Source organism: Nestor notabilis, unplaced genomic scaffold, assembly GCF_000696875.1.
Source record: "Nestor notabilis isolate BGI_N333 unplaced genomic scaffold, ASM69687v1 scaffold15544, whole genome shotgun sequence".
Classification (NCBI taxonomy): Eukaryota; Metazoa; Chordata; class Aves; order Psittaciformes; family Psittacidae; genus Nestor; species Nestor notabilis.
In genome coordinates this window covers 36912-49216 of record NW_009925314.1, presented here as the reverse complement: position 1 = coordinate 49216, position 12305 = coordinate 36912, and the positions used below count along the sequence as shown (strand labels likewise).

Sequence of the window (12305 nt, the reverse complement as noted above, 5' to 3'; positions counted from 1 at the left end):
CCCAAAGGGCTGGATAAACCCAGAGGAGGCACCCCAAGATTACACCATGTGAAGCCCACCCTGAAGAGGGGTTTATTATACTCCTACCATCCAATACCAGTAGTACTGGTTCCATACTGGGTGCAAGGGCAGAACCTCCCACCACAGCACAAACAGGGGACCCCCAAAGGGCTGGATAAACCCAGAGGCACCCCCAGATTACACCAGGGAAAGCCCAGCCCACTACCTCTAACAGCTCCCACGACCACCTAATACCAGTGGGATGCTGGTTCCATACTGGGTGCAAGGGCAGAACCTCCCACCACAGCACAAACAGGGGACCCCCAAAGGGCTGGATAAACCCAGAGGCACCCCCAGATTACACCAGGGAAAGCCCAGCCCACTACCTCTAACAGCTCCCACGACCACCTAATACCAGTGGGATGCTGGTTCCATACTGGGTGCAAAGGCAGAGCAGCAGGTTGGGGGGACCCAGGAGGTTCAGGGGTACATGTCACCCACATCCAGGGGACACAGGGCTCCCCTAAAGCAATGTGGCAGCAATTCCAGCTCCATGGGGCTGCTCCTGGTGACAGCAGAATCAATGCAACCATAGGGACATCAGAAGAACATGACAAATAAATGACACACCTCAAAGGTGGGGGGAGACAGGCCCCCCCCCAAGGCAAGGGAGTGCAAGGACAGAGAACAGAAAAGGAAGAAGTGGTTATCAAAATACTTTATTTCAGGGAAACCCCTCAAAAAAAAAAAAAAAAAAAAAAAAAGGGTGGGGGAGAGAAAATAAAAACCCAAGAGGAAAAGGACCCTTCTCTGTTAGACAGACATGCCCCTAACACATTCAGGGCTTCTCCTGAATCAACTAAGACATTCTGCTGCTCAGAATAAAAGACAGGTCATTTTCCCAATGAGACTTTAGTCAAGAATATATATATACTTTTGTTCCTGGAGGGGAAGGGCAGGGGGAGAAGGTGATGTTGCCAGCAGTTCACAGCAGTTTTCGGCTCTCTCATTACACAGTATATAGAACTGCATTGCTGAAGACACTCAACACACAGCAGGGCTAACTAGGAGAATACAACTCAAGGCTAGCAAAGAGGAGAGAGGGCAGAGAGAAACAGAGGAAATGGAGCATCTGACGCGGGGTGGGGGGGCTGGAGTCCTCTGTGCATAATTTACATGGGGCATCTCCTGGGGCGGGCGTCTCTCAGTTGACAAAACTTCAATCTGGTTTTTGCGGTTTTGGGTGTTTTTGTGTGGGTTTGGTTGGTTTGTTTTTCTTTTCCCTAAAAAGAATCGCAGCCAAAATAAGACAGAACTGCAAAATCCCAAGGTGGCTGCTTTGACACTCTTTATAAAAAGATCAACAGTCACTCGGGGGCACTTCCCACTATACTTTCCCTGGGATTTTGGCCCGCTTGCGAGCGATGGCGTCTTCCACCGCCTTGAGCTGCTTCAGGAGCTCCTCCCGTCGGGACAGGGTGCTGGATTTGCCCGCTTTGGCACCCGTGGGGCCCGGCTCCGAGGCTTTGCCCGGTACACTTGTGACTTTGCTGGAGCTCTTGGACTGAGGTGAGAGCTGGCGCTTCCTGGAAGGGAAGAGATTGAAGAGGGTGGTGAGAGGGAGCAGCACATCGCGTTGGATCCAAACCCCGCTGCCATCTGCTCCTGCAGGGAGCATCACTCTAAGTGCCCGTGGAAGGAAACAGGCTTGGGACACAAGGCCTTTGGTCGGAAAAGTGGCTCAAAGAGTAAAAAAAATCAGTTGCTCCAGGGTGATCCCGAGATTTAAATGCAGCTCCCAGGGGCTGTGCCAGCTCATGGCTGTTGTGGGCAGCTCACTGGGGTTGTATGCACACAAGGGAGCTGGCAGAGACACGGGGGAAGAGGGGAGAGCAGCACAGGTAAGTGCAGGGCAGCCCTGGAGTATCCCCATGGTCTCAAATCCCAACAGCCCCTGCCCTGGCGTGGATCTGGCAGTTGTGGGGAGCTCACAGACACACAGAGACGCACTTTGGGTCTGAGGTGATGCTGCTTTTCTGGCCCCATGTGGGGAGGGTCAGATCCACCAGTCCCCACTGCTGGAAGCAGTGGCCTTTCCTGGACTGGGTCATGACCAGGGCTGGTTTTTCCCACCACAGGCCACTACTTCCCCTCATGGGGGAAGAAGGACGACAGGGCCAGGAAGCAGAACAGCACCATGAGCCTGCTGGGGCTTTGCAGTGCCACCAGCTCGGTGACACACTGAGAGCACAGTGTGAGCCTTCGCTGGCTCTAATGACTTGGACCATTCAGGTAAGCCTATGCCACTGCTGCTGCCAGATGTCAGCAGTGGGAGTCACCGTCCCCTCTGTTAATGCCACCCTTTCATATTACAGTTATGAGAAGTGGGGCTGTGCAAGCATGACCCAAACAGCCCCAAGCAGAAACAAAACACACACCTATCCTTGGGCTGCCCCAGTGTGTCCCCACCTACCTCCTGCCTAGGCACAGGGAACAATGAACCCACTGTGTGACACTGCCAACCCAAACAGCAGTAGGCACAAGAGGGTCAAGAACCAAGCACGTGGCCAACACCATGGTCTGGAAAGGCTGAGGTTTCTCTTCCCTGCTAGAAAACAGGACCTCAGGGCCCAAAGGAGGACAGGGCTGTGGCAGCTGGGGATAGGTTTTGGTTTGGGAAGACTCTGATACCCAGAAATCGAAGCTCACTTGTGCCCCAGGCTGGGGACAGGGGTATGGGGCAGGGCTGAGTCCCTTTGCTCACAGATCCTTGGAGAGATGACTCTAGAGACATGCAAAGCAGCACTGGCTGGCTATGGGCAAGGAGGACCAAGGAAGCCTTAGGTGTGCCTGTGCCGCAGAAGGTGCTCCACAACCCTCTAGCCAAAGGGCTCTGAGTGTAGCACAGCCCAAAGCCCCTGGAGCCACACATCCAGTTCTGCAAAGGGATATTCCCAGCAGTGGGTGCAGGCCGCCAAGAAATCAGACATGAGCTGGGCAGCCATCACTGGAGGGAATGGGAAGGAGCAAAGCCAGGGATAGCCACCATCCAGTCCCATGACTGGGCCACATTTTAACATCTCACAGCAGCAGAGTGAGCAGCTGAAGGTAGGCCAGGCTATGGAAGAAAGGGAATTGGGCACTGAGCGAGGTGCCATAAGGAGGGTGGCAGGAGGAAGGGGTTGTATTTTCTTCCTCATTAGCACTACGAAGTGCTCATGAGAGGCAGAGGCACTGGCATGACTGAGCTTGCACCTCACCCACTTGGCTCCTGTTGCTGGGACTGACCTCAAGAAAACCCCCAGGCTCCTGCTCATTTCCGAGCTGGAACAGCTTAGCCAGTGGCTTCCACATGAACCCCCGAGCATCTCTGGCTCCCACCCAGCGAGTCTGGCGTCCTTCCTCTTGCTGTGCCTCCATGGCAACTAGAGGCTACGGCCAGAGAGCCTCAGAGCTGCCCCAAGAGGAGGGGCTGAGCTGCTGGAGAAGCATAAGCCCCAGCCTGACCCATGAGAACAGAGGGCACTGACCTGTCTGCCTGTGCAGGAGAAGGTTTCGTGTTCTGGCCCCTCTGTCGTTCTTGCTTCGGTGAAGAGAGTCTCCCAGTCGCCTTCCTGTCACGAGAGCCTATTGGGAGGAGAGAAGTTGAGATGTTCTCGCTCATCACCAGCGCACAGCTCGCTGTCCTGCCTACTGCACCACCTCAGTGTTGTACAGATGCTCTCTTGAGACTTACCAGACCACTCCAACAACAGGTCAAGTCCAGCAGCAGCCAGAAAACACACCTACCATTGTGCACCCCGTCTCCAGGGGAAGCAGGTAGGCTAGTCAAGGCTGTGCCCCATGGTCAGCTGCACAAAACAGCACCTGCAGGGAGCTGCATTGTCCTCTCCTCACCCTCTGGCTGCTGGAACAAGGCTGCTCCTCGGTGCTTTCAGGTCATGCTTTGCTCTCAAACCTGCGGGGCAGGGCTGGCCCTCGCAGACAGAGTCAGTGCTCCATTATGCAGTTCGTGCACAACGGGCACAGTGGCACCTGAGCTGGCTCCAGGCTGGCCAGGTAACTGGGTGTATTGGTTTAAAGAGTGCTGGGTGAGTGAGCTCTGCTGCTTTCAGGGCCAGCAAATCCACAGGCAGCACCATCCCCGTGTGTGTTCAGCACAGACTGAGCCATCGTGCCCTGTCTGAGTGGACTCACCAGTGGTGGGAAGCCCACTGGGGTCCTGCAGCAGCGTTGCCCAGCTTTGCTGCAGTGGGTTTCCCAACCACTGCTATCCCAGTGCACAAAGACGCAACCACTGGAAGGCAGCCTGATGCCTGCAGGGCTATCCATGAGCCCTGGGGATGAGCTGAACAGCACACCCTGCTCTACTGCAGTGGGACAGTGATGCTGATGGCTGCTGAACTCACACAGTAGCACTGCGGAGAGCAAAGGTGCCCAGTTCCTCATTGCAGCAGTGGCTGCCTGTGTGTGTTAGGACAGCACTCTGCTCCTAAGGACTGACACTGTGAGAAAGCCACAGACACAGCAGATCTGATCACAGCACGCTTACAGAACAGGGAAGTGAGACCCAGAGCACAAACTCTTCAGCTTTGTGCTGGCACACCAGTGCAAGCTGCATGACAGAGCGTGCCTCTTGCTCAGTCCCAGTGCAGTCCAAGGGTACGTTGCCACTGGGAGGTGAGGCTGAGCTGCCTTCAGGGCTTCTGTCCCACTTGCTAATGCTTAAAATGGTTTTATAACATACAGACTACAAACAAAACTGTATAATTACATCTACATCTGGGCATCTATAAAATGAGCACAGTTTGCTAGGTCGGCCCCTTCATTTGTCTGCAGCTCAGCAGCAGTTGTGAACTAGAACCAAGTGAACTTCAACCTCACCCAGTCCCTTCCATGCTGCCTTTGCAGGAGTTGAATGCAACCAGGCTATTAGCACAGAAGTTTTTTCTGGCTGGCACCCAGAGTCAACAAGATACACCTACAGCCGAGACAACAGCGAAAACAACATCACGTGTCAATGCTGGCTTGTACGTCAACACCAGGCTGACAACTCCCCCCCTCTGGTGTTCAGCAGTGACAGCAGAGGCCGGATCATGGCCTTTGGGTCCCTCTCGATGTGGCTCACTAGCTCGGTTTTCCAAGGTGCTAATTCTGCTGCTGACGATTCAGATGCAGGAGAACACTTGGAAAGCCCATGTCTTTCTAAACATACAGGGCAGATCAGGTTGTGTCACGCACAGGTGGGGAAATCACCTCATTTCACAGTAAGGGTGATTGAGCCAATTATTGCATCCCTGCCAGAGCCTTCGCAGCCTGTGCTCCCTTTCTAAGCACTGCCACAAGCCTTTCTATCAGGAAGACTAAGATCCAAGAGGCACAGAATAATCTGGGATACAGTAAGGGAAAACCCTCTGACTTCCCCAGCCACATCCAATGATGTTACTAGAGAAGAGGAGACTGCTGTGGGACGGATTTGTTACAGCAGAGAGGAGCACACTGTGTCTTCAAAGTGAGGGCTTTTTTGCAGTGAACTTACACAGACACAGTGGAGCCAAAGCACTCTCAATGTGCATCACAAAGCAGCTAGGCAAGGCCGGGTTTGGCTGCCCAGGGCTGACCTCACCTCACTTACTTCACAAACCAGAGCGTCTCACCTGCACCGTGTTTTCACAGCAGGACAGCTAATACACCCGCGTTATCTGGTGGCAATCACACACTCTGAGGTTTTGGAAGGACACATGCTTGCAATTAACCTCTCCAGAGAGTGGACTCTTGCAGCACAGACTTTCACGGGTCGTTTGTTCCATGAGCACCGCCTGGGGCGGTGGAGCAGGAACCCAGCCAGGCCAGGAGCCCCTGGGATGTCTCACCTCTGTCAGGCGACAGGTTCGCCCGTTTGGCAGGAGGAGAGGTCGGCCTGTCTTTGTCTGTTGGCTCGTATCTCTTCCTGCTTCCTTTGTCAGCTGCCTGAAATGGAATTAAAACAGACAATGGAGCTGAGCAGCTACTTCCCTCTGGGGAGGGAAGCAGGCAGAGATATTTCCTCTGATGGGTGCCCATGATGTACTCACTGGCTCATGCAAGCGTGTCTCCTATTAAACATTTTGTGCATACCAGTGCCAACCATCACTGGCACCATGTAATTCCCCTACCACTGTAAGCAAATATCGATACTCTCTGGCACCGGGGCCATTTTCGTAATTGCAGAAACAGAAAAATAGCAGCATTTTGTAGAGTTTTCTTTCCAGCAGCACCAAGGATAGCAAATGTCAAGGAGGCATACGGAGCTGTGCCGCCTTCTAGGGTCCAACCCTGCCAGGCAGTAGTTATGTGTCATGGCACACTCCTCCCCATGGAGCATGCTTCACAGACTTGATAAAGGTGTCTCACGTCATAGCACAGGGAAGTAGAGAAAACTGCAGCCTTAGACTGCAATGGGGAATTTGGACTGTCAGAAAAACAACATTAATGCTTCAACACCAGGAACCTACTCATGTGACGGAGGCCAACACCCTGCTCCAGCACAAAACCCCACGAGGCCCAACTCTCCCACATGATCTGGATTGCGTTCTCAGCCAAAGGCTCTGAAGTGGGGCACCAGGCTCGGTTGTAAGGGGGAAAGAACCAGGCTCCCTGCAGAAAGTGTGGGCAACCCCGAGAGAAGAGAGGCAATCACCACTTTTACCTCCTGACTCAGTTAATGACTTGTCAGCAGCTCGCTCCGGAGCGGGCAGTGGGAGGAGAGCTCGCTGGGAAGCGTGCAGGAAAGGAAGCATGCTTTCAGCAGGCACATGTGGGACTGCGCTGTGCACGCCTTCGCCTCAGTGCTCTGGCTGCAGCCTTCGAGAAAGTGGGTAAGAGCCCTTGAAGCTGCAGCTGGAATGTGCCCCAGGGGAGCCGCCAACACAGTCCCAAGCTGAAGCCACCGCAGGGTGTGTGCTGCCAGACTGGTTCTGTCTGCTGCCCTTCAACCCCAGCTGCAGACCTAACCGGCTGAGCTCATCCTGACAGCACGGAGCCTGGAGCATCAACTCTGCCAGCCCCGAGCCCCAGCATCCATCCCATCCGCTCCTTGGATCCCTCAGCGGAAGGGATCGCAGCCATCCCACCTCTCACCTTATTCAAGAGAGTCAGTTTGATCTCTTTGTGAGCGCTGAAGCCCCCCTGTTGAGACTGGGGGGCTGATGGCTGCTGGGTCTGGGGGAGCTGCTGCGATTTGCTCCCCTGGGTGGGCTTGGCTGATTTCAGGAGCTGAGCAGGCACATCCCGTTTCCGCTTCTCCTCTTTAGCGCTATCTTCTTTTTTTGACTTTCCTGTTGAAACCAGAGAGCAAATGTAGTGACTTGTGACCGGTTTCCTTTTGCCTGCCCTCCCTTTGGAGGGCAGGGCAAGAGGATGCTGCTCCGGGGACTGAGAAAGCCCACACCAGTTAACACACTACATGGCCTCAAGGTTAAAAGATTCAGGAAACCAGAATTTCCACAGAGAGGACACTTAAAAAGACAAAGAACAAAAGGCTTTTGCTGCCAACTCTGCTATGGTCTAAAAAGAACAAAGGAGGAGCAACATGATACTGGTGTTATCCAAAACATTTAGCATCATCTTGCAGAGGTGAAAGAGAACAAGGTAAGAATGGGAGCACCAGGCAGAACTCTCAGGCAGGAAAAGCATCTTTTCAGCCAGAGATAGGTGGATGGAAGGATGCAAATATGTATTTGCTCCAAAGCCTCCCTTCTCCAAGGTCTTACCCTCTTCAGATGAAGCCTCTATGCCAGCCAGCGTCAGCCTTTGCTCAACAACCTTCTCAGAGCCCATAGTATCCCAAAGCAAGCTGTATGCAGATCTCTACTCCCCGCCTTCTTTACCCAGGACCCCTCAGAGAAGAAAATACCAAACCAGGTACACTTCTACCTTTCTTCTGCTGTGCTGGGGTTGGGGATCGGGAGCTGGCTGAGGAAACAGGACTGGCTAAGTCCGCATACATGTCTTCGGAGTCGGCGCTGCGTACAGAGCTGCTGCTGGAGGAGGCACTAGAGACAGAAGAAACGCTGCTCACACTCAGGGACCTGGAAAGAGCCAACAGACTGTTACAGTCATGAATGCAACAAGGACCAGGCAGAGATGAGGCACACACCTTTGTCTCAATTGCCCTGCATGGCTGGGATGTCAGAAAGCTGTGAAGGCAAGCAATAACCAGGAAGAGACAAAGGCTGTGCCTCCTGGGGTGCAGATGATATGAGAAATGCCAAACATGTCAGATGCAAACCTAGAAAGTACTGTTTATTTATAAACAGGATTAAGGCAATATGTAAACAGGTCACTGTTTCCTCAGGTAAACAAAAAGTGAAAGCAGGGTGTGCGCTATTATGTACAGGTCAGCGTTATGGCTCAGGTCAAGGGTTCTCTGGCAATGTTTTTGTTGTTTGGCACACATTTATTCATAGAGGCTTTAAAAGCCCTGGAATCCTACAGCCCACAGCTCCTGCCCAGCTCCCCAGGGTACAGGAGAGCCCAGCTGCCTGTTTTGAGGATGCACATAAAGTCATAACTGGTAATGACAGGGGAGACTCTTTTAAGATGGCTATCTTCTAATAGTGGGTATAAGATGGCTATCTTCTTATGGATTCACAACATTGTGCCAGACAATTATTATTTTAAAGAAGGATTTCTACTTAGAAATGTAACAGACAAAAATACAGGGCTATGCATCAGACAGACTTCCCTTCAGGGGCACACTACCACCACAGCTTTGCTCCAACAATCCCAGCTACCTGGGGTAGGACTAGGCATACTTTAACTACATGAATATTCAGGCAGCCTCTCCAGCAGGTTCTGCAGGCTACACCGACTTCTGTGCTCTAGAGACTGCCCTGCCAGCAAGGTCCAAGCTCACTCGCTGGAAGCTGTCTTGGGAATGACTGAACAGGCTGCAGCAGCTTCAGCATGGATATCCTTGGAAGGAGCTTCCAAGTCTCTACCTGTTGGCACCATGACATAGACAGTAGCAGCCTTACAGAATCTAAAGGGTCTGAAGAAATCTGCAGAGGGGCTTTGGGCAAGGGCCTGCAGGGACAGGACAAGGGCGGATGGCTGTAACTTGCCAGAGGGGAGATTGAGATGAGCTCTGAGGCAGAAGCTCTTCCCTGTGAGGGTGCTGAAGCGCTGGCACAGGGTGCCCAGAGAAGCTGTGGCTGCCCCATCCCTGGCAGTGTTCAAGGCCAGGTTGGACACAGGGGCTTGGAGCAACCTGCTCTAGTGGAAGGTGTCCCTGCCCGTGGCAGGGGGTGGAACTGGGGGAGCTTTAAGGTCCCTTCCAACACAAACCATTCAACCATCGAAAGATTCCATGACTCTTGCAATGGCAACTGGATGAGCCAGAAACTCCCTCTCCAGGAAAGCTCCTGGCTATGACGTTGTGACAGCAAATCTGGTTTGGGCATACACTATTTCCCCCTTTCCCACACAACTGAGAAAGCAGCAAGCACAGCCCCAGTGCCACACAAAGAACACCTGTATTAAGTTTTACCCATCTTCTCCTCTCAAGCCCAGGGCAGTGCAGAGCCAGCGTGCCCAAGCGCTCTCTGAACCTCTTGCATCACCCCTGCCCGATCTGATGAACGTGACAAGCATGTAGTAAACAAGTTTGTATTTCCGTAAAATAATGCGGATGTTAAACCTTGGAGTTTCACAGAGTTCAGATATGTGAATTACCGCTGGTCAGAGCCAAAGTCCTACTTAATCCACTAGTTTTACTCTACAGGTCTACTGTGTCACATGGAAGTGTTGTGTCTCAAGGCTGCCCGTGAGGTTTCAGGGGTTTCTGTGTGTGAACAGATGCAAAACAGCTGAATGAAGGACTTGAAAGAGGTTTATTTCATCACTCTTTACTGGAGGGAGTTAGCTGTTTACAAATCCCACAGACTAACAGCCATGTAACTATTCACTTGGGGCTAAACACAAAGGGAACTGGCCATGCAACTTTGCCAGCAAAATAAAAATATCATTAGCTGGGCCTTTTAGGTATTTTCTGACGTACCTCTTCTGAGAGGCCAAGCATCTTCCCTAAGGACATTCAGTAACCAGAGGCAGGAGAGGTTTAGAAGAGCAAAGCTCCGTAGCCTGGAACTGTTAACTTCTATGTAAATTAGGATGTGGGATCAACCCTGGCCATAATGAGATAATTTAGTCCTAATTTAGGTAAAAAATGGACAGTTTGGCACACATGGCAGATTATTTCCTCGAATAAGGCACAAGGACATTACCAATGTCATACTACTGTCATGATTCAGGACTTTGGATTTGTAACACCACACAAAGAAACAATCTTGTTTCACATCCTATTTACCTACAGCTTCTGATACTTGAAGCTACTGAGAGCTTTCGCTATGAAAACCACAACAGTGAACAATAGTTATAATCTCCTCCTACTTCAACAGAGGTTGTGAAGGATCGAGGTGTACCTGGACTTCCTGGACCCAGACGGAGAATGGGACACTGAGGCAGATGATGATCTGGAATGAGATCTGGAGAGAGACCGAGACAAGGACCTAGATCGGGAACTGGAACCGCTGTAGCTGCTGGCACTGCCACTGATGCTGCCACTGATGGTCCGCCTGCAAGACAGCAAATGACATCCTCACCTCACTGTGCTGTGGTGAAATGGGCCTGGAAGGAAGTGCTGAGGGACAGTTTGAGCATGATGCTGTTGTCCTGTATTGCATACGAGATCGGTGCTTTGGAAGCGTAATTGTTTCAGATGTTCTTCTCAACCTTGTGCATGCAGTCCTGAGGAAGCATCTGTTTTCTGAACAGCAGGTGCTTTATGCAAGACTGGATAATGCTAATGAAAGCCAGGCAAAGAATGAGCTCAAGTAACTTAATCCTGTTCTGATACCAGCAGCAAATGCTTCCTACTGAGAGAAATTGCTAACTGCAACTACACAGCGGAACTACCTTGTATTTCAGGCTTTACAAATAATCATACCCATTTTTTGTGACTAACACACCACTACTAACATAAATGGAGCTGTTGTCATTTGCACAGCAGGGAGATTAGAGGACTGTGGGGTTTGTGTGGGTATAAGCAAGGAAAAAAACCAGCTCCAAACCCCATGACTGGAATAAAGAATAAAGGAAGGTGGCTAAAGATATCCAACATTATTATTAACTAGTTAAAGAGAAATGGAAACTAGAATTGACAGAGTTTCTAGGGAAAAGAATCTGTTGTGATCTGTTTTCACCTATGGACACATAACTCCTCAGAGCCTGGGCCTCTTCTTTGGCTACTAGGAAGAAATGGGAGACGTAATCCCATGCAAAATGAAGAACTGACTCAAAATGCTTCTGAAAACCTTTGTGGAAATCATACTTCCAGCAATCTTCAAAACACAGACAAAACCCATCATCCAATAATCCATGAAAACCATATATGCCTTACTGCAGGCATGAAGTGTTCTCAGTCTCCTTATGTGCCCATAAACCATGCATTTCTAACACATACACTTCTTATGCACCAAACTACTGCTTAGTCTACCATAGACTAGACACAGGTACCATACTGGTATTCCAAAACTTCTAGAAGGACGTGTGATGAGTTTCACAGCTGTGCTTGGCTGGCTCCATGTCCCTCCAAGAACAAGCAATGCTACCTGCATTTGTTGTAAGATTTTCAAATACACTACAATGGATTTAAGCCTGATAAGCACGTTTAAATACAGATAAGTGCTCCTTGTTTGAAACCCATCAGAAGCCTCTCTCATTTCAAAAGCAAAGGGAGAAGAAAAGCAACAGAAACAGTTTAGAGGTCAGACAGAACAGTATGCTTGAAACATTCAAACTAGTCACATAGGATGAAGCCAGGAAGAGAAAACAGCAGAGGTGCCACCAAGTTCTATATGGGGGACAGTGAAGGCAGTGGAGTTTTCCTTTCTTTCCTTCAGTGGTTCTGTTGAGTGCTGATGAACCAGCTCCCAGGACCACACAAATACTGTCTGTATGCTGGCAAACATGTAGAGCAAATGGTCCAAATCCATCGCCACAGACCTCAACACATCAGATCTGTTCTCTGGACCAAACACACCTCTCCTTCCTTGCTGCGTGGCCTCTGCAACCAGCAGCTCTCAAACATGTGGCCCTGCTCATGGCAGGGGGTTGGAACTACATGATCTTAAGGTCCTTTCCAAACCAAACCATTCTATGATTCTATGCCTTTTTTTGCACTGCAGACCCTGCTTTTTGACACATTTAATGTATTCCACCTACTTCATCCCCCAATCAGCCTTCACAGGCAGGAGCCACTCGCT

General features: G+C 51.0%; 1 protein-coding gene across 1 annotated transcript in view; it reads right to left on the bottom strand.

Moving 5' to 3' along the window:
- Positions 1-1284: 1284 nt before the first annotated feature.
- ZC3H18 (zinc finger CCCH-type containing 18) overlaps positions 1285-12305 on the bottom strand; it is a 39312-nt gene continuing 28291 nt past the window's right edge. Inside the window, exons 12-17 of the mRNA XM_010013008.1 lie at positions 10551-10616; positions 7909-8069; positions 7120-7316; positions 5874-5970; positions 3531-3627; positions 1285-1586 (exon numbers count right to left, since the gene is read on the bottom strand). Coding sequence (XP_010011310.1) covers positions 1388-1586; positions 3531-3627; positions 5874-5970; positions 7120-7316; positions 7909-8069; positions 10551-10616 — 817 coding nt within the window. The 3' untranslated portion in view covers positions 1285-1387. The remainder of the gene's footprint in view (positions 1587-3530; positions 3628-5873; positions 5971-7119; positions 7317-7908; positions 8070-10550; positions 10617-12305) is intronic.